We start from the raw sequence: 18,702 nt of genomic DNA on the forward strand, positions 1-18,702 counted from the left end.
AGTTCTTCTTTAAAAGTCTTGTAGGACTCGGCTGTGTATCCATCTGGTACTGGGCTTTTCTTGGTTGGTAGACTTCTGATGGTATCTTCTATTTCGTCACTTGTTTAAATTATGTATATCATCCTGATTCAAATTGTTTTACTCTAGAAATCTGTTGATGCCTTCGATATTTTCTACTTTATTGGAGTACAAGTTTTCAAAATAATTTCTAATTATCTTCTGTATTTCTGTAGTGTCTGTCGTGATATTTCCTTTTTCATCACATATGTTAGTAATTTGAATTTCCTCTCTCCTTCTCTTCATTAGCATGGCTAAGAGGCTATCAATTTTATTTATTTTTTCAAAGAACCAACTTTTTGTTCTGTCAGTTTTTTCAATTGTTTCTTTTGTTTCAATTTCATTGATTTCAGCTCTGATTTTAATTATTTCTTGTCTTCTCTTCTTTTTGTGTTGATTTGTTCTTCTTTTTTTAGGGCTTTGAGATGTAAGTCATTTATTTGTTGACTTTTTCTTCTTTTAAGGAATTAACTCCATGCAATAAACTTTCCTCTTTGAACTGCTTTAATACTGCCCGAGAGATTTCGATATGTTGTATCTGTGTTCTGAGTCACCTCTAAAAATTTTTTAATCTCCCCACTTGATGTCTTCTGTAACCCATTGTCCATTCAGTAGCATATTATTTAGTCTCCAGGTGTTGGAGTGTATTTTATTTCTTATTTTATCATTGATTTCTAATTTCATTTCATTATGATCTGATAGAATTAAGGGTAGTATCTCTACTTTTTTATATTTGCTAAAAGTTTCTTTGTGGCATAGTATATGGTTTATTTTAGAGAAGGATCCATGTGCTGCTGAGAAGAAAGTGTATTCTCTCATTGGAGGTTGAAATATTCTATATATGTCAGTTAAGTCTAAGTTATTGATTGTATTATTGAATTCTATAGTTTCTTTGTTCAGCTTTTGTTTGGAAGATCTATATAGTGATAAAAGAGGTGTGTTAAAGTCACCCAAAATTATTGGGTTCTAGTCTATTTGACTCTTAAACTTGAGAAGAGTTTATTTGATGAACATAGATGCTCCATTGTTAAGGGAGTATATATTTATAATTGTTAAGTCTTATTGATGTATGTTTCCCTTGAGCAGTATGTAGTGTCCTTCTTTCTCCTTTTTTATTGACTTTAGCTTGAAGTCTACTTTATTTGATGTGAAGATGGAAATCCTTGCTTGCCTCTACCATCTATGTGAGTGGTTTGATTTTTCCCAACCCTTCACCTTCATTCTTTGGATGTCTTTTCCTATGAGATAAGTCTCTTGGAGGCAGCATATTGTTGGGTCTTTTTTTTTTTGGGGGGGTGGGGGATCCAATCTTCTTGTCTATGTCTATTGATTGGTGAGTTTAGGTCATTAACATTCAAGGTTGTTAATTGAGACATGATTTGTATTCCCAGCTATTTTTGTTTATTTTTGGTATTTAATGTGTGTTGGTTTCTCCTCTGATGAGATTTTCCTTAGTTTAATACCTCCTTCTGCTGATTTTCATTATTGTTTTTCATTTCCTCTCTGTGGAATATTTTGCTGAGGATGTTGTATGGTGCAGGCTTCCTAGTTGTAAATTCTTTTAACTTTTCTTTATCATGGAAAGTTTTTATTTCATCATCAAATCTAAAGCTTAGTTTTTCTAGATATAAGAATCTTGGTTGGCATCCATTTTCTTTCAGAGCTTGGTATATGTTGTTGCATGATCTCTTGGCTTTGAGGGTCTGGGTTGAAAAATCTGCTGAAATACAAATTGGCCTCCCCCATATATGTTCTGATTCCTCTTTCTTGCGTCTTTAAGATTCTATCCTTATTCTGTATGCTAGGCATTTTCATTATAATGTGCCTTGGTGTAGATCTGTGGTAATTTTGTACATTTGGTATCCTGTTTTTGGTTTTCCAATTCATTCTTTATGCTTGGGAAATTTTCTGATATTATCTCATTGAAGAGATTGTGCATTCCTTTGGTTTGAAACTCTGTGCCTTCCTCTATCCCAGTAACTCTTATATTTGGTCTTTTGATGCTGTCCCATAATTCTTGGATGTTCTGTTCATGGTTTCTTACTATGTTCACGTGTGATCAACTTTATTTTCCAGATTGTATACTTTGTCTTCATTATCTGACATTCCGTCTTCCAAGTGATCTAGTCTGTTGATTATGCTTTCTATTGAGTTTTTTTCTTTGATTTATTGTATCCTTCATATCAAGGATTTTTGACTATTTTTTTCAGAGTCTCTAGCTCCCTCTTGAAGTAATCTTTTGCTACCTGTATTTGCTCTCTTATCTCTTTGTTGGAGTGATCATTTTTGCTTGTATTTGCTCATTTAGGTCATTCTTTAATTCACAGATCATTTTAATTATGAACCATCTGAACTCCTTCTCTGACATTTCATCAACTTCACTGTCTGTAGGTTCAGTTATTATTGTATCCTTGTTTGTTTGGGAGCACTTTCCTCTCTTTTTTTTTCATGTTGTCCATGTGTCTTCCTTTCTTGTGGCATGGATCTGAGATAATACAGTTTCTTCCCTATATTCTTGTAATACTTGTGCAGATTGTCAGTACCTCACCTTGATGTTAGGTTTCCAGACTCTGCTGGTGTTCCTCAATGTATGCTACTGCAACTAAAGATGGTGGCTGCAATAGCCAAGGTAACTCTAGATAATAGTTAAAGTGCCCCAAGATGGAAACAATGGCTTACAGAGATGGGGCTGAAAGGATGAGCCTCATACTCTCTTTGGGATGCCTGATCTAAGATTCAGCTGCTTCTAGGCCCTGTTTGTTGTCAAAAGTTAGTGGCTACTGCATAGGGAAGGCTATGGTAGTGACTGCAGAGTCCCAAGATGGAAGTGGGTTAGGCTTAGGCTCCCAGGTAGAAAGTGTAGTGAACTCAGATCTATCCTGGACCTGGGTCCTGCACAAGTGGTTGTGGACGGATCTGGGCTGGGCCTAGGCTCCCGTGCTGGTCAGAAGAGGCGGTCCTGTGATAGAACCACTTTCAAACTGAAGAATCCTTTGGTGGAATTTAAAGAATTTTCTACAATTTTTTTGGTATATTTATATATCAATTCTTTATAAAAAAATCTAATCTCTGAATGGGTGTTATTTACAACCTTTAATTTTTCGACTCTTTTCTCATCTTAATCATTTTTTCATCTTAATCATCATAATGACAATTTATTTCAATAGCAATCAGTGACCAGCCTTGGTGCACGTGCCATGCAAGAAAAGAGGTAGAGACAGATAAACAGCCCATAAAAAGTCGAGCCCATGCTCCTCTGAGTTCATATCCTCATCTCCTTTTAAAGAGAAAAAATAATGAAGATAACATCAAAGATCTTCAGGATTAAAAATATATATTTTTTTTGCCTAAGCACACTAGAATTTTTTGAGGCCTGGGTCATAAGGGATATTTTTTTTCCAAAGCAAAATGATAAGTATTTCATAATCCTGTTTCAGAATTTATTATTGTCTTTAAAACTTCAAAATTCATTTAAATTAAAAATTGATATTAGTGTGTCACCTATGACTCTATCCTAGCTAGCTATGTGATTTTTAAGGAGCATTAAATTTTAATTAGCTTATAGTTGTGGTATTTGGAATTCCTTCCATCTCTTACACATGAGTATCACAGTTCTTCCCTGACATTAATCTTCACAGCATACTTCTAATGACACTTTTATTGTAAGTATATTTAGAGAGCCGATAAATTGAGCCTCTAAGACTTCCAAAGGTCAAACCATTGATTCAAGCTGCACAGTGAGATATACAGTGAACCCGATATCTTTTATTCCTGGTTCATTTGCTGTAACCACTAAACATATGGTTTTTTTCCTTTGCTACCTTGACTCCATCATTTTAAGAGTCTGAATTAAATTCCTGAAGGATTTCAATGTGTTGTGGTCTGTTTGTCTTCTGGCTAGTTCACCTAAAATTTTCCTGTAGCACAATTTACACATATTACCCCATATATTTATGACTTTCTGATGCTAAATCTTAAGAAAAGATATTAAGAGCAAAATAAGTGACTGATTTCTGATTACAGATTAGTTAATTGTTCAGGGAAAGAATCTTACAATAATTCAGTTCTTCTATGGGTTAGAGGTGGGAATTAGATTATATTTATTAAATTTCCTGCTGTCTACAATCAGCAATTATTTAGATTAGAATTCTGAGAATATGGGACTGCTCTTCTGCTAGTAGCTATAGTCATAGGACGCCTCCTTTTTACTTAAAGAACACCATCATTTTTCTTTTACAGAGCATTTTATAAAGTCAAATCACTTTAACCCTGAGTGTGGACCGGGTATTCTCAGGCTCGCCCTGCTCTCGAAGTGACTTTGCACTCCATTTCACTTGTTTCAATGGAATAAAAGATAGTTCTGTTCTTTAAGTAATAAATTTTAAGTTCCTTTAGAAGGGAATAAAAAGTTAATTGAAAGAAGTTTTTAATGCTGGCTGGAAATAAATCGATTATGGTCATATATTCTTCAAACCACTTCCCCCTTGGTTCACTTCAGCATATTTCAATGAAACTCAGAACTAGTTATCATTCTAGTAAATGAAAATATTGGGAGAGAGGAGAATAAAAATCAAAGGAATTGGGGTTGGGAAAAAGGAGTGTAAGAAGTGAAGCTCTTCACAAGCCATTGCAGGACAAAGAAGCCACCAAGTGGAAGTATTTGAATGAATCACATCATGAAGTTTATTTATTTGCCATTTTAATTTAAAAGCCACTATATTTTAATAGAAGAGCATACAGAAATATTCACTTATTAGTTCTTAGTAAATTACATCTGTAATTTGGAAAAACTTGTGCCCCTAGATTCCCTTACATATGTCCATTGGTTCACATATTGATGCTTCAGTCATTCATTCAACAGTGATTTATTCAAACTTTACAAAGTGCCAGGCACCAACTGAGTACCAAAGTTAAAGCTGTGTCCACTGTCATGGAATTTCCAGGCTAAGGGGAATAAGAACATTTATTAAACAATATGCTGAAAGTATGTTAAGTTGCAATGCTGTTAAGTAGTATGCAAGAGGAGCATAGGGCAGTCTGGCCTCTGAAAGACAAAGAGAGCTTCCTGGAATAGATGACTTTAAGTGAGAATTAAAATCTGACAAATGTTGTCAAGGGAAAGAATAACCATGACTATGTTGTAATACACACAAATTACAGAGAACCTTGGTCTTAGAATTCTGTTCTAAAACACCATAGTACTAATCACTATGGGGTTTTAAAATTTATCATGGATAACCAATACTCCAAATTTTATACCACTAAACTGTTAAATAATATAAGCCACAAAACCAGTTTTTGTATCATTAGATCTAATTTCTAATATCAATTTAGAATTTGAAATTTTATTAAAAATAAAACTGCATTGAGATAGTTTATTGTTATAATCATAACATAGTAACATCTACCAGGTTTCATTTATTTGACCTCTGGTCACAATGCCAAGGGGCCAACCATTATCTAACTGTAAAACAGCATGGATGCTAAACATGGTGGTTCTCACCTGTAACCCCAGCAATTTAGGAGGCTGATGTAGGATGTTCATAAGTTTGAGACCAGCTTGGCAAATTAGCAAAACCCTGTCTCTAAATAAAAAATAAAAAGGACTAGCATGTAGTCCAGTGGTAAAACTACTCTGGGTTCAATCCCCAGTGCCCCAAAGAAAACAAATAAAACAACACAGCATTGTTGAGGTTAATTTATAAGAAATTAAATTTTTTTCAGGATTATCTTCTGTTCCTTGCCTAGTGCAGAGAACAGAAGTTGTATAAAATAATTACTAGTGGGACACAGTTACACACCTATAATCCCAGAGGATCAGGAGCCTAGAGCAGAAGGATGACAAGTTCAAAGCCAGCCTCAGCAACTTAGGGAGACCTAAATAAAAAATAAAAAGGATTGCAGGGGCGGCAAGGGGAGGTATGTGGCTTAGTGGTTAAGCACCCCCAGGGTTCAATCCCTTGTACCAAAAAATAAAATAATTACTAAAATTCACTCAGCACTTACTAGCTGCCAGATTCTATTCTAAGGATTCTGTGCACACTAACTCACACAGTTCATAGCAATCCTATGGAGTAAATGCTGTGATTATTTCCATTTTATTAATGAGAAAATAGAGCTACAAAAGCACAAATTTTCTCCCCAGAGTCACCCAGGTGTTATGACTGAATAGCCTTCAAAGCCAGAAATTCTGCTTGTAATGCATAATAGTAGTTAAGAATGTAGATTTGTAAAATCACATTGATTGGTACAACTATAATATTTTTATTTTACATTATTGACACAACTATTATGTTACATAATTGATATATTATGTTATTTTATAGTTTTAGACATTTGTGATTCTTAAATATTGGTAGTTTTTAACAAAGCATGATGAAAGTCTGGTTACTAGGTTTAATGTGAATGTGAAAATCTGAGCACTGCATACCCAATGCCTGATTAGCATTGCTCCTAGGTATTTGTATGACCTTGGACAAATTGCCTTCTCTAAACCTTAGTTTCCTCATTTGTCAAATAGAGATTATAATATTTACCTCAGAGTTTAATCAGAAAAAATAATGGAAGTAAGTATAATTGTAAATATAATAAATATAATTTTCTATTAAAAGATGAAAACTTTTCTCTCTGCATTAGAGGCCTTAATACCTCCACGACACAAATCTCCTGGGTACCCAAGTGAGTATTAGTAAAGTATTATCTCATTCTACTCTCCACTGACCTTTAGAATTTTTCCAGTTGAACAAAGCCGGTTAAAACTTCCATTATAAATTAAGCACATTCTCTTTGTAAAAGAAAAAAAACATATATCATTCAAACTATTCATGGCAGGGATGAGGGGCCAGGTAGGGAGTTCATCAGTGGGATCCATGTGTACCACTACCTGGCCATCAAACGTTACAAGTGTGCTCAAAACAAATAGTTCCTGTTATTTATGTAAATTTCATCCAGATAAACTCAATTGGTCTATCTTCTGAGACCCCTAAATTCTTAGCTATCTCCCTGAATTTCATTTCCATTCTTCGACTTATCTGTCTATATTAGCAATATAGAAAATTAAAATTAAGTATTAGCCAGAAGACCTCTTTATTACATAGCTTATACTTCTTTACTAAATAGCTTTAATATATAGCTTATAATTGATACAACAATGTTTTCTTATTTTACATTTTTAGACATTTGTAATTCTTAAACATGGATTTTTTTAAAGAGCATAATGAAGATTTGGTTACTAAATTTTATTTAGATATTACTTTGATCAATTTAAGACCCATTTCAGCAAATTACCTGATATAGCATGTTTGCATTAAGTTTCTGGTTGATCTGTCTGTCTACTTTTCTACTCATTAAGATCGTATTACCAATGTGGACAGAAATTCTAATTTGGGGAAGGGAGTTTGCTGATTAGATAAACAAGACCAAACTTCCCTACAGGAATGGCAGTTCTCTGATGAATAACCAACTCTGTCTGTCTTTTCTTTCACCATGTTACAAAGCCTCCTTCACCTCCAGGAAAGGAAAAACAGAGAATCGGGCATGGGGCGGGCAAGTTGGAGCTAAAAACTGCTGGCTGCTCCTCACAGAGAGAAGTTGAATTGCCAGTATGGTCTGAGAGGGAGGATGGGGGAGAAAGGAGAAGCCAGGGACATGAAGACAAACTGTGTGCTCTGTGATGTGATGTCATCCCAAGAGCGCCACATAGTCAGTCTTGAATTCACAAGAAGCTGGGGCAGGATGAGCCTTTTGAGGCAATGGGTAAAGAACTGACTGACCCACCTGAATCCATCTGGGGCAAACCAGAGTTGACTCAGTTCATGAAGACAAGAACTTGAGCCTTGGTAATGGGAAAGCAGGTCTCGGGGATCTGAGGCCTGTAAAAGTGGGTCTGAAGCCAAATTTATTCAGATTTCTGAGGAATAAGGAACCACTCTTCCCTTCACAGAGTATGCAGGGTTTAGGTAACCAGGTAACATCTTTAATCCAACAACAACAAATAATGTTAACTGTTATTATACATCTTACTCCATTAGGGCTAACATTGAATCAGAGCCCTGCATACTTTACAGAAGACACATGGAGCCCATAGAAGTGCAAACCATTGGCCCTGCACCACTGGAAGCAGAAATTTTGGGATGCTTCCTAGAGCTACTTTGCTATTTCATGCTAAAAATTAAGCAGAAAGGAAACATGAGGAAATTGAATGAGTTTTTTTTTTAGACAGAAGCTGCTCAGAAGAATGAGAAAACCTGAGTTCTAATGTCATGCCTATCTCTTTGCTGCTTTTGTTCCTGGAAGACTTACTTGCCCTGTCTGAATGTGTTTGTCTATTAAAAGTCATTGAACCTGATCCCCTTGTACTAAACTATTTCATTGTAATCTAAGTGTTTTGTCTTAGGGAAAAGCAGATGTTAGAGTGAGTTCATGAGGTAAGTGGTAATGCTTGGGGACTTTAGGTGACATGATAAAGCGTCAGCTACTGCTTGACCTTCATCTCAGGGAAGAAGCAGAGGGAATAAGGGATTAAAACCACGTCTATATAAATGTTGTTAGGCCAAATGAATGGAGTCTTTTGAGGGGGATATACTGGGGACTTAGCCCGGGGACAATCCACCACTGAGATATATTTCTAGCCCTTTTTGTTTGTGTATTTGTTTTAGGTACCGGGAATTGAACTCAGGGGCACTCGACCACTGAACCACATCCCCAGCCCTATTTTGTATTTTATTTAGAGACAGGGACTCAGTGAGTTGCCTAGTGCCTTGCTTTTACTGGGGCTGGCTTTGAACTTGCGATTCTCCTGCCTCAACCTTCCAAGCTGCTGGTATTTCAGGCATGTGTCCCCGTGCCCTGTTTTTTGTTTTGTTTTGTTTTTCTACTTTGAGATAGGGTATCACTATTTTGAGATAGGTTTATGCTTAGGTGTTGGAGTCTTTAATCCTCTAAGGTAACCACTCTTCCCCTTGCAGAGTCTGCAGGGCTTAGGGTCTTTCTTGGAAGCTACAGAAGTTCTCATTCCTGGCTGTCCTTCACACACGACCCCACCCCTGCTTCTCCCCTTTGTCACTCTTACCTTCTGTCTTCAGTCCTCACATCACAGGTTGACCTGGACTTGGAGGGGACAACTGCTGGTTAACATCTCTCCTACCTTTTCCTGGGTCCCCTCTCTGCCCACCAAAGACAGCTTTGCTGGAGCTGAGACCAAAAGCCATCTCTGGCCATGAGATTTATTTTCCAGTCTCCCAGTAGGGCAGCCTGGCCATCTTAGTGTCTCAACCAGCCTACATTGCGCTCACATCCTCGAATGTACTTAACTCATTTGTGTAGAAATTAGTGTGAAAGTGTAGAGAAGAAGTATAATCAAGGATGAACAGTGCACAAATAAAATTTCAATGATTACTTATGCATGCATGTGCGCATGCACACTCACACACACACACACACACACACACACACACACGCACACACAAAACACGATGAATAGTGCACTTGGCCAGCCCACACAGACTTAATAAAGGGTAGTGGAGCTGCTACACAGGGTCATTAGTGTAAACTGAATCTCCCTTCTGTCAAATTTCTTAAGCTGAGGTGCATGTATCCTTGGGAGTTTACAGAAGTGTGCAGGGGTACAAAATCACAGAGGATCTAGGGCAGTAATAACACTTAGAATTTGGGCATAGGATTCTTATTTTATATTTTATTTGTCTGCTACATTTAGGTAGAGTTTGAGGTTAAGTATTTTGACCACTTTATACCTCCTATCTTCACCCAAGTTCATGTTTGCACCCATCTGCCATTAGAGAACTAGAATGGAAAACTAAACTCAAATAAAATATATATAGTGTGTGTATAGTTATAAGGAGAGAGAGAATGTGAATAAATATGAATGGAGAGCTAGACACCATTTTTCTGACTCTGCCCTGAAAAATATTTCTGGATGTTGCTGGTTGGTGCCTCATTGCATTCAAAGAACAATCCTGTACTGGTTGATATTTATCTAATTGTTGCCAAAGGCTCTGAGGCTCTGAAACCTATAAAGCATGTCTCTTCCTCACTGATGGCTGCTGCAGAAGAAAAATGGCTGTAGGCTGGTCTTGCTCACTGGTGAAGCCAGGGAGACCCTTCTGTGTGCTGAGTCACTGTCAGGAAGAAAGGCCCAGTGCACCCAGAGTTTCAGGGAGGTATCAGTGACCAACATTGGATGTTTTTAGTCTTTATTTCATTCTACATACTCACCCCACGATCACCAGCTCCAGGGGCAGAGCATCCTAACCTCTGATGCCACATTGTGTTCTATGTCACCCTTTCCATCTAGTGCCAAGCCTGTGCTTGGCATGAATAACATGAAGTTATTTTCATCTTCTGTTTGGATGATTTTTCCTGAAAATGCACTGCTGAATAGAAATCATTCTATTTTTAAATTACATTATGCTAAAAATGTAAAGCTCAATTCATTTTAAATTTCCAATGACAGAATGGAAAGCTATTGTGATTGAAGTGATGGTGAGTGATATTACTGCTGAATGACTTGTTTCCCTTTAGCACTCAGTCTGTGTGAGAAAACCACATTCCTTTCTGTCATTAAGTGCTCTTTTCAAGTGGACCTTGAGTAGTAGTACCTGAAATAATTGCAAAAGCCTTAAGCGATGTTTTATGTTTTGTTAGAGTTCCAAAGAGTATTTGGTATACATAAATGTATATAAAATAAAAACAGCCAACTATCTTTCTTAAAAGTCACTCCAACTTACTTTCAGCTTAAATTTGGAAAAGGTCATTTTGGAGTAATGTACTGGGAATGGCCTTAAAATTTAAACTATGCTAGAGAAAACCCCATCAATCTACCTGTCGTTAAGATGTTACCTGCTTTGTTACCATTGATTAAATGTCCTCGGTGTTTATAAATGTGGAAGGCATTCAGAAGTAGATGGATAGGTTGTCCAACAAACATGAGACTAGCTGTACACACACACACTGCTACACACACACACACACACATACACACACACACACACAAAGCCTAGTTCCTGTTTTTGTATCTTTCTGATATGTGTATGTTTCTGTTATATCTACATGTTTTACTATTATATAATAGTATAATATCATTAGAACTTTATTTGAAGGGGACTCATGATAATTTTGTCTTCATATATTGGAACAAATTAATACACTACAGGACATAGTTCATTCCTCATTAAGACTATGCTTTGATTTCTGTTTATTATGCCTCTTTATGAGCTGAAAGAAAACTTTGCTCAAGAAAAGAAAAACAAAACAAAACAAGAACAAATAACCACAAACTCAATTAGATGTCTCCTTCAGTTATTATGATATATATTTTTTTCTCACTCAAAAATAAGCTTTGAGTATAGGCACCTGTCATGTCTCATCTTTTATAGTCCATGAAACTCTGAGACCACAGTAGAACATACAGTGGATTTTCTCTAGCTCTTAGAAAAATGAATTCCTGCCTTTCAGGATCGCATAGCTTAGCTTTGGTCCTCAGAGTTGAACAGGACTTCAGCTTGAACATTTCTTTCACACTTCTTAGGAGACATAGAATGCTCTAAGGCCCCCTCATATGACTTGGGATGTATTTTTCTTGATGCTCTTTATTAAAGGTAAAATGCTATTGGTCACATTTTCTTCTTATCATCTCCCTTTGATTCATTCAAGTAACAGTATTCTTCAGTGTCCAGATTTAAAGTCCTATGAATCTATTTATAGTATAAACTCAGGAGAAAATATTTAACTTGAAAGTGAAAAAGAAATGTCAAATTGAATAGCAGTGTTCTCTTATTTAGGCTTATTAAGCAGCCACAAAGAGAATTAAAATTGTGATATCCAATGTTAATGAAGTTATGAAAAACTAATACAGAATGGATGCCTATCAAAGCAAATAAAACTCAGAATGCTCTTAGAAGGCAATTTAGAAACATGCAGTTAGGGCCATAATGTTTCCAGTGACTAAAACATAAATCCAGGGCATTTATCATAATTAAAAATTTGACAGAAAAATATGAGCATGTTTACAAAGGTATTTACTTTAGTTTGACAATAAAAATTTGGATAGAATATTCAACCTGAGTATTCAACAATGTGGGACTGATGAAACAAATGATCACACTTGGCTTTGATAGAGGATAATCAACCTATTCACAAGACAATAATGAATATCATGTGAAAACACATGTGTGATGAACAAAAAATCATAACATTAAACTATGTAATGTACTTTCAATTGGTTGGAAATATGTAAGTTAAAAAAAAAAACTACCGAAACAGGACAAAATGAAAATAGTCATAAAGGTGATGAGATTACTGGTGCAATTTTTTATTTCATCTTAGGTTAAAGGTTATTTTAGAAATATGTAAAATCAAAGAGAAAATGGGATCAAATTTTAGTCCCTTGATGTTCATATATTAAGGAGAATGTTAGGCAGATAACATTCTCCTTAATATATGAATGTTATAAGCAACATTTCTCTTCCTTGCTTGAAATCTCAGCATGAATTTTGTCTGGTTCCAAGGGGCTTAACCCTTTTTTTAAAGTAACTCTGGCTACCATGGTTATTCTTTGAAAGTCTAAACAAAGTTTTCATTGTTCTCTGGCAGCATCTCTTATTTGCATTAAAACATGAGTTAAGATATTAGTGCATCCTGTTGTGGATTCTTTGAAGAAAGCAGACTCAATAGCTCTTTTTCTAGTTCCACAGTAAATGATAGTCCTCTTTCAGGGTGTATTCTGTTTCCAAGTTCTTATCCTTTTGTTACATACAAATGGCATATCAAAATTTTCCCATAATGGCCATCATTATTCTAAGTCAACAATTTTGTCCTTTTACCAAGGAAAGTGCAAGAGTTGCCATCACAGTGTGATTTTAGAGAGGAAGTCGAATTTCTTCCAGAAGGTTAAGACCTCAGCATTTATAATAATCCAGCACAATAGTAAGATATTTTTCACTCTTCTAGAAAGAGACCACAAGCTTCACATGGCTTAGATTAATCTGGTAGAAATGCCTGAATTATCTTTAGGTAAATTATATTTAATTTAGGCTTCTGTACATTCTAGAAAGTCATTTGTAAATGGGACATATAAACCAAATACAATGAAGATAGAAATATTCATTATCCTCTCTCTCTCAGTTTCTAGATACTTTCATTCATCAGTGTTAAAAGCCCCACCTTTTAAGCCAGATCATGAGTTCAAATGCTGATTATATTTATGTAAATCTGGACAAATTACTTTTTAATTCCTTAGTTTCTTCACGTATAAAATAGACAGCAATAGTACTACATAGAAGCTTCTGAGAACTAATTGAATTAATGAATGTAAAGATCTTGGCACATTTAAAAAAATGTTACTTTATTATTAATGTACATATTTTTGAGGCTGAGAACACAAATATAAAAATCACCCAATTCCTGCCCTTTAGATGATTTATAAAGTGTTCTTTAAAATCACTTAACTCTGTAACTTAAACCTAAAACTGCTCTAAAAATCAATCTGTCAAAAAAAATTCAACTAAAAAACAACTTTATCACCCTCAGTGGAAGGAAGTTGTCCACTAGTTGGAGCACACAGGAAAGGGCTTTGCAGGTGTTTTAAAATGAGATTCTCATGGATCTAAGTTGGAACTAACTAGCAGCAGAAATGCACAAGGTCGGTGGGTTTCTTTTGATTCTGGGTACTTTATGGGACTCTCTTTTTCTCTTCTTTGGAAAATCATTGCTGGTTGAAAATCCAGAAAGACTAGTAGACATCATCACCTTTCTTAGATGGATAATTTTACTAGATTAATAGCCATCATCTCCCTCCCACCCCACCCCCCGCCAGAAGTCTCCCTTTCAGTATGAGAATGAGAGCCCTTAAGTCCAAATATGTTATTCGAATTATTTTTACAATGATATTGGAAAAATAAATCAAAGCCATTTTTACTTTTAACTTTTGTATCAAATGTGTCTAAATACATTAAGTGGGTATTCAAAGATGTGTCTTCTTCAAGATTTAGATTTACAAATGTTCATTTGATTAAATCTAATATGAAAATATTATGATTTAATCTTTATTTTTCTGAGTTAATCTTTTAAAAATTCTCCATCTTAAGTGTCTTATATTTTCAAGGATCTTTTATTCATTCAACCAGTACTTATATGATATATAGGCTGTACCTAGTACCATGGTAGATATTAACTCCATGAGTCAGTCCCTTCATCTTTCTTACTGATAAAAATAATAAATTAATTAATCCTGTTATATACCTTGCTCTCTATCACATAAAATTTTGGATTGTATAAGCTAACTTGTGATTACAGTAATAGTCATTTTTCTCTTTTTCTACAGCATTATTGAATGGTTAAATCCTCTAACTACCTCATGTGCTGATTTTGTCTGTTTTACTTAGTGATGATATCTGTTTTTCATTTTGAGGGTGAGCCTCGGTTGCCTGGAACAGTAGGACAGAATGGAATCCCAGGGCCAAAGGTTAGTACAAATAAAGCCAAAAAGAATCATTCAACTCATGGATTTCCATCAGATTGTAGCTATCACAATTTTTTTTTATATCCTTTTGATGGCACTCGGGTGGAATTTTTTTGTCAATAGTATAATATGCTACAGTATAGGACTTTGTGACTAATAAATAAATTATATTTGTGATTTTTATTACTGTTAAGTTAAAAGGCAGAAAAACAAATAGGATATGATTGTCTAAAATCTTAATTCTGGGATAATTAACATAAGAAAAACCTCATTTCAATAAGACTGTTGTCATTTTACCATTTTATAAGCATATAAAAACATGAGTCCCCTACATACTGCCTAACATATACATATTTACAAACCTTCCTAAAGATAATGTTCACATGCCTCTGTGGCTTTTCCTCAAGATCTGGCCACCTTAAGCCTCTCCTAACACAACCAGTTAATCAGATGAAGAGCAGAATTAAGATGTGGCATATATAAAATTTAAAAATGAATGTAGCTCTGAATTACTAAATAGGGAAAAAATGTAATGAAGATCTTTTTTTTTGGATCACATGTTTTCTTTGTTTCTTAAAGAACAAATGAATCTGTTAAATATAAAAAGATTGGTGACAATTTAGTTTAAACCAAACAGGTAGACAAATCCCAAATCCTTTGATGAGTGAACATCCCTTGAAGTACAAAACTAATGCCTAATCCCATCAGCTGTGCTGGTGCATATCCCTACCCACAGATGCCTGTCAGCTGATTTTACAGATCACATTGCTATTGACAGGCACCTCAGACAGATCTAAAATGTATAGACCTGTCCTTTGTCCTGCAGGGGAGGAAAGAAAATGTGCCCTCTGGGACTATAGTCGTTTTCCTGTCTTTTTCCCTCTCTTGCTCCATGTTAAAAAGCCAAATGATGGGAGTTAATGCTTAATGCATATTCACTGTGCTATTCTTGTGTTGCCTAGCGACCCGACATCAGGAAGGATGTTTAGAAGTAAAGGTGGCCAGAGATTCAGAGAGCCAAAGGGTCAGGTTGAGTTCCGGAGAATGAAAAGGGTCTTGCCTTCAAACTGACTTCTAGAGTAGGTTATATTTTCATTTAAAAAAAACTCACAATAATTGCCTTATGCCATTTTTTAAAAAGCAGTCTCATCTCATGACAACCCTCAATCTTTTCAGCTGGAAATATTATCATAATGTGTGTGATGGACTTTAGAACTTTCCCACCCCGTCTCCTGTCCTTTCCTGGGTAAAGTGAAAATGAAATTCTTTTCAGAGCATTGTAGTTTTCGTGTCTTTGGGGTCATCATTTCAGTTAAGATGTCTCTTCAAAACTCACTGAAATTCTGCCCCTTTCTTATGTCTTCCTTGAAAGAATTCGTACCTCCTAAAATATACCTCACCTGGAACACGCTAGTTATCAACAGTTAGAGGGAGTATGTGACATTGTGAAGGGGTCTGAGTTCAGCATCTCAGGTTTATGATCCTATTAGGAAAAGACAACACTGGAACTCCAGTCCCAGGAAATAATCCTCACACCTGGAGATGCTTTGTGTGAAGGGTTTTGTGGAAGGACATGCCAGAGTTTGGACAGAATAAAAAACAGCAGATTAAGAAGTCTCTCCAGATACTGAACCCTCCTCTGCTCCTCAGTGGCCCAGCCTGTGCCTGGATCATCTTGAAACACTGCACATGTCTTTATTCCTGTAAAAGCCAAGAATTAAGAGTACATATGGTATTGATATACATACCCAGTTCTGCAGGAAACTCATCATACCTTTTTTTTCCTATAGAAACTATATATAACAAAAAGAAAGTACCATACATAATTCACCTAATGTGTTCAATATCTGGTTTGTTCAATGTTACTTAATTAGGTGTTTTGTCACTTAACATTACTCAATCTTTGTTATTTTGCTCAGGGAGAGCCTGGAGAACAAGGAGAAAAGGTATGATTCTACCTGTGTTTATCTTTTTTCCTTCCAAGAAGTACCCAGATGAACTGGATGAATGGATGGAGGGATGATAGATGGATGGACATACAGACAGATACGATAGTCGGGGGTGGGGGACAGTTAATAACTATATTCATTTGTCTGTTTTTAAACTGATAATTAGGGAAAGAAGAAAATAGTGTTATTCTTGTGTACAGCAAAAATTTGAGTAAAATATTTAAAGAAATGGAGAAAAGGGAAACAAATTGAAACTCCTATGACAGACTTTAAATGGCTTTCAGAACTCCCTAGGCCTACAAAATCACTCTTATGCTCACTTGCTAATGCCAGGCCAGTACTCTTCTAAGCATCTATATCTCTCTCTACGGCTTCTTGGGTCATGAGGTTAAAGGGATACAGATGGTTTACCTGCAACAATTATCTGAATGTTGTCCCACAAACAATTCTTATAAAACCAGAAAGAGAAACAAAAGGAGAAGCAGGATGCTGCATGTTCAATTTCTGTTAGCCTCCTTTCCTTACTACCTTTGGGCCCACCCTGATGACTTCGACTCTCAGTGAATATGGTGGTGCTTATTTTCCTGGTTGTCATGCTATTTATTAGTGCTTAAGAATGTGCTGAGTGGGAAAAAACCAACACTTTACATTATACTCTTCCTAAGTGTTAGGATATTTCTGATAAGTTAGTATTGTAACCCCTAAGCTCAAAATAAATTCATCTAAAGTTAAAAAATACACACACACACACACACACACACACACACACACACACACATTTTTAATGCAACTGTATGTTTAAGCATTGTAAAGAAAAAAGGGAAAACATATTAAAATGAAAGAACAACAAAATAGAGGTGTATAAAAGCAATTTCATGAAGGGACAGCTCAGTCACACCCTTATCTTAACAACCACTCAAACCTAGTGAGGTTTGTTTTTTTTAATAAAAGGATTTTCTACAAATTTTTTAAAAGCATACAAATAAACTGCCTGTCAAACTCTCCTAGTAATAGATTACATTTATTTGGCATCAAATAGTTCATGGTAATTAACTTGAAATTGATTAGTCCTCAGGTGATTGTTCTGTGTTGAAATTCAGGAGGGAGAGGGAATAATGGCAGCATCCTTCTGGAGTCTCATCAGATGGTGTCACCAGCTCGCACAGTCCACTGTAGAGTATCTGTCACCATAAATTTTTTTTTAAAGAGAGAGTGAGAGAGGAGAGAGAGAGAGAGAGAGAGAGAGAGAGAGAGAGAGAGAGAGAGAAAACTTTTTAATATTTATTTTTTAGTTCTTGGCGGACACAACATCTTTGTTGGTATGTGGTGCTGAGGATCGAACATGGGCCGCACGCATGCCAGGCGAGCGCGCTACCGCTTGAGCCAAATCCCCAGCCCCATAAATTTCATGCTTATTTGAAACAATAAAAGAAAATATGAAGGGAAAAATGGAATCTCCCTCTTCTACTTCCTCTGTCCTGAGAAACCATCCTCTTATCTTGAGGAACTCTTTAAATGATGAAAAGGTGAACCTCTTACAAAACTGGAGAGGAGGGGATTCTACCCCGTGGAACACATGAGCAATTGTGCATTATTATCATAGCAGCTCCCACTAATGGCCCAGGATATGCCAGATATGCCCTAGTTGCTCTATACACAGGATATCACTTATTTATTAAAGTTGCACAAAGTGTTCTTATCCTCACATTACACAAGAGACTCTGGATGCAAAGAGAATTTCATCTGCCCAGTAATGCCAAATTACTGGCTCCAAATTAATGACATTTCACCTTGTACATGCTATGCTGTAAAGCTTAGATTCAAGAATTCAGAATTTAAGGAGGCAAAGCGTACAGCGTAAATGAATTTTTTCCCCCAGTGGCATTGCATTGTGGATGGAAAGGAGATACCATGAAATAAGCATCAGAAGACTTAAAAATATCAAATCTTAAATTCCTCAAACTCATTGTGATTTATAAAAATAGTTTTCTAATAGATTATGTAAACTTTCATTTCACAAGTGCAACTCTTTTGTGTTTGTACAAAAGATCTAGAGTATGATGTAGTGCCAAATAAATAAATGCTCAGTCCACAAGCTTTGAAAGCCCCGTCATGCATTTTGAGGCCCTGGAGAGCTAAATGGATTTGAAGAGAGGGTAGAATTTATACTAACAAAAGGGAAAAAGATGACGAGAGTCCAGCGGGCAAGTGTGGCACAGA

At 35.9% G+C, this 18,702-nt stretch overlaps 1 protein-coding gene across 1 annotated transcript in view; it reads left to right on the plus strand.

Annotated features, from left to right (window-relative positions):
• Positions 1-18,702, plus strand: part of LOC144373626 (uncharacterized) — a 192,162-nt gene that overhangs the window by 150,579 nt on the left and 22,881 nt on the right. Inside the window, exons 4-5 of the mRNA XM_078036672.1 lie at positions 14,483-14,536; positions 16,453-16,479. Coding sequence (XP_077892798.1) covers positions 14,483-14,536; positions 16,453-16,479 — 81 coding nt within the window. The remainder of the gene's footprint in view (positions 1-14,482; positions 14,537-16,452; positions 16,480-18,702) is intronic.

The sequence above is a fragment of the Ictidomys tridecemlineatus genome, unplaced genomic scaffold, assembly GCF_052094955.1.
Source record: "Ictidomys tridecemlineatus isolate mIctTri1 unplaced genomic scaffold, mIctTri1.hap1 Scaffold_45, whole genome shotgun sequence".
NCBI lineage: Eukaryota > Metazoa > Chordata > Mammalia > Rodentia > Sciuridae > Ictidomys > Ictidomys tridecemlineatus.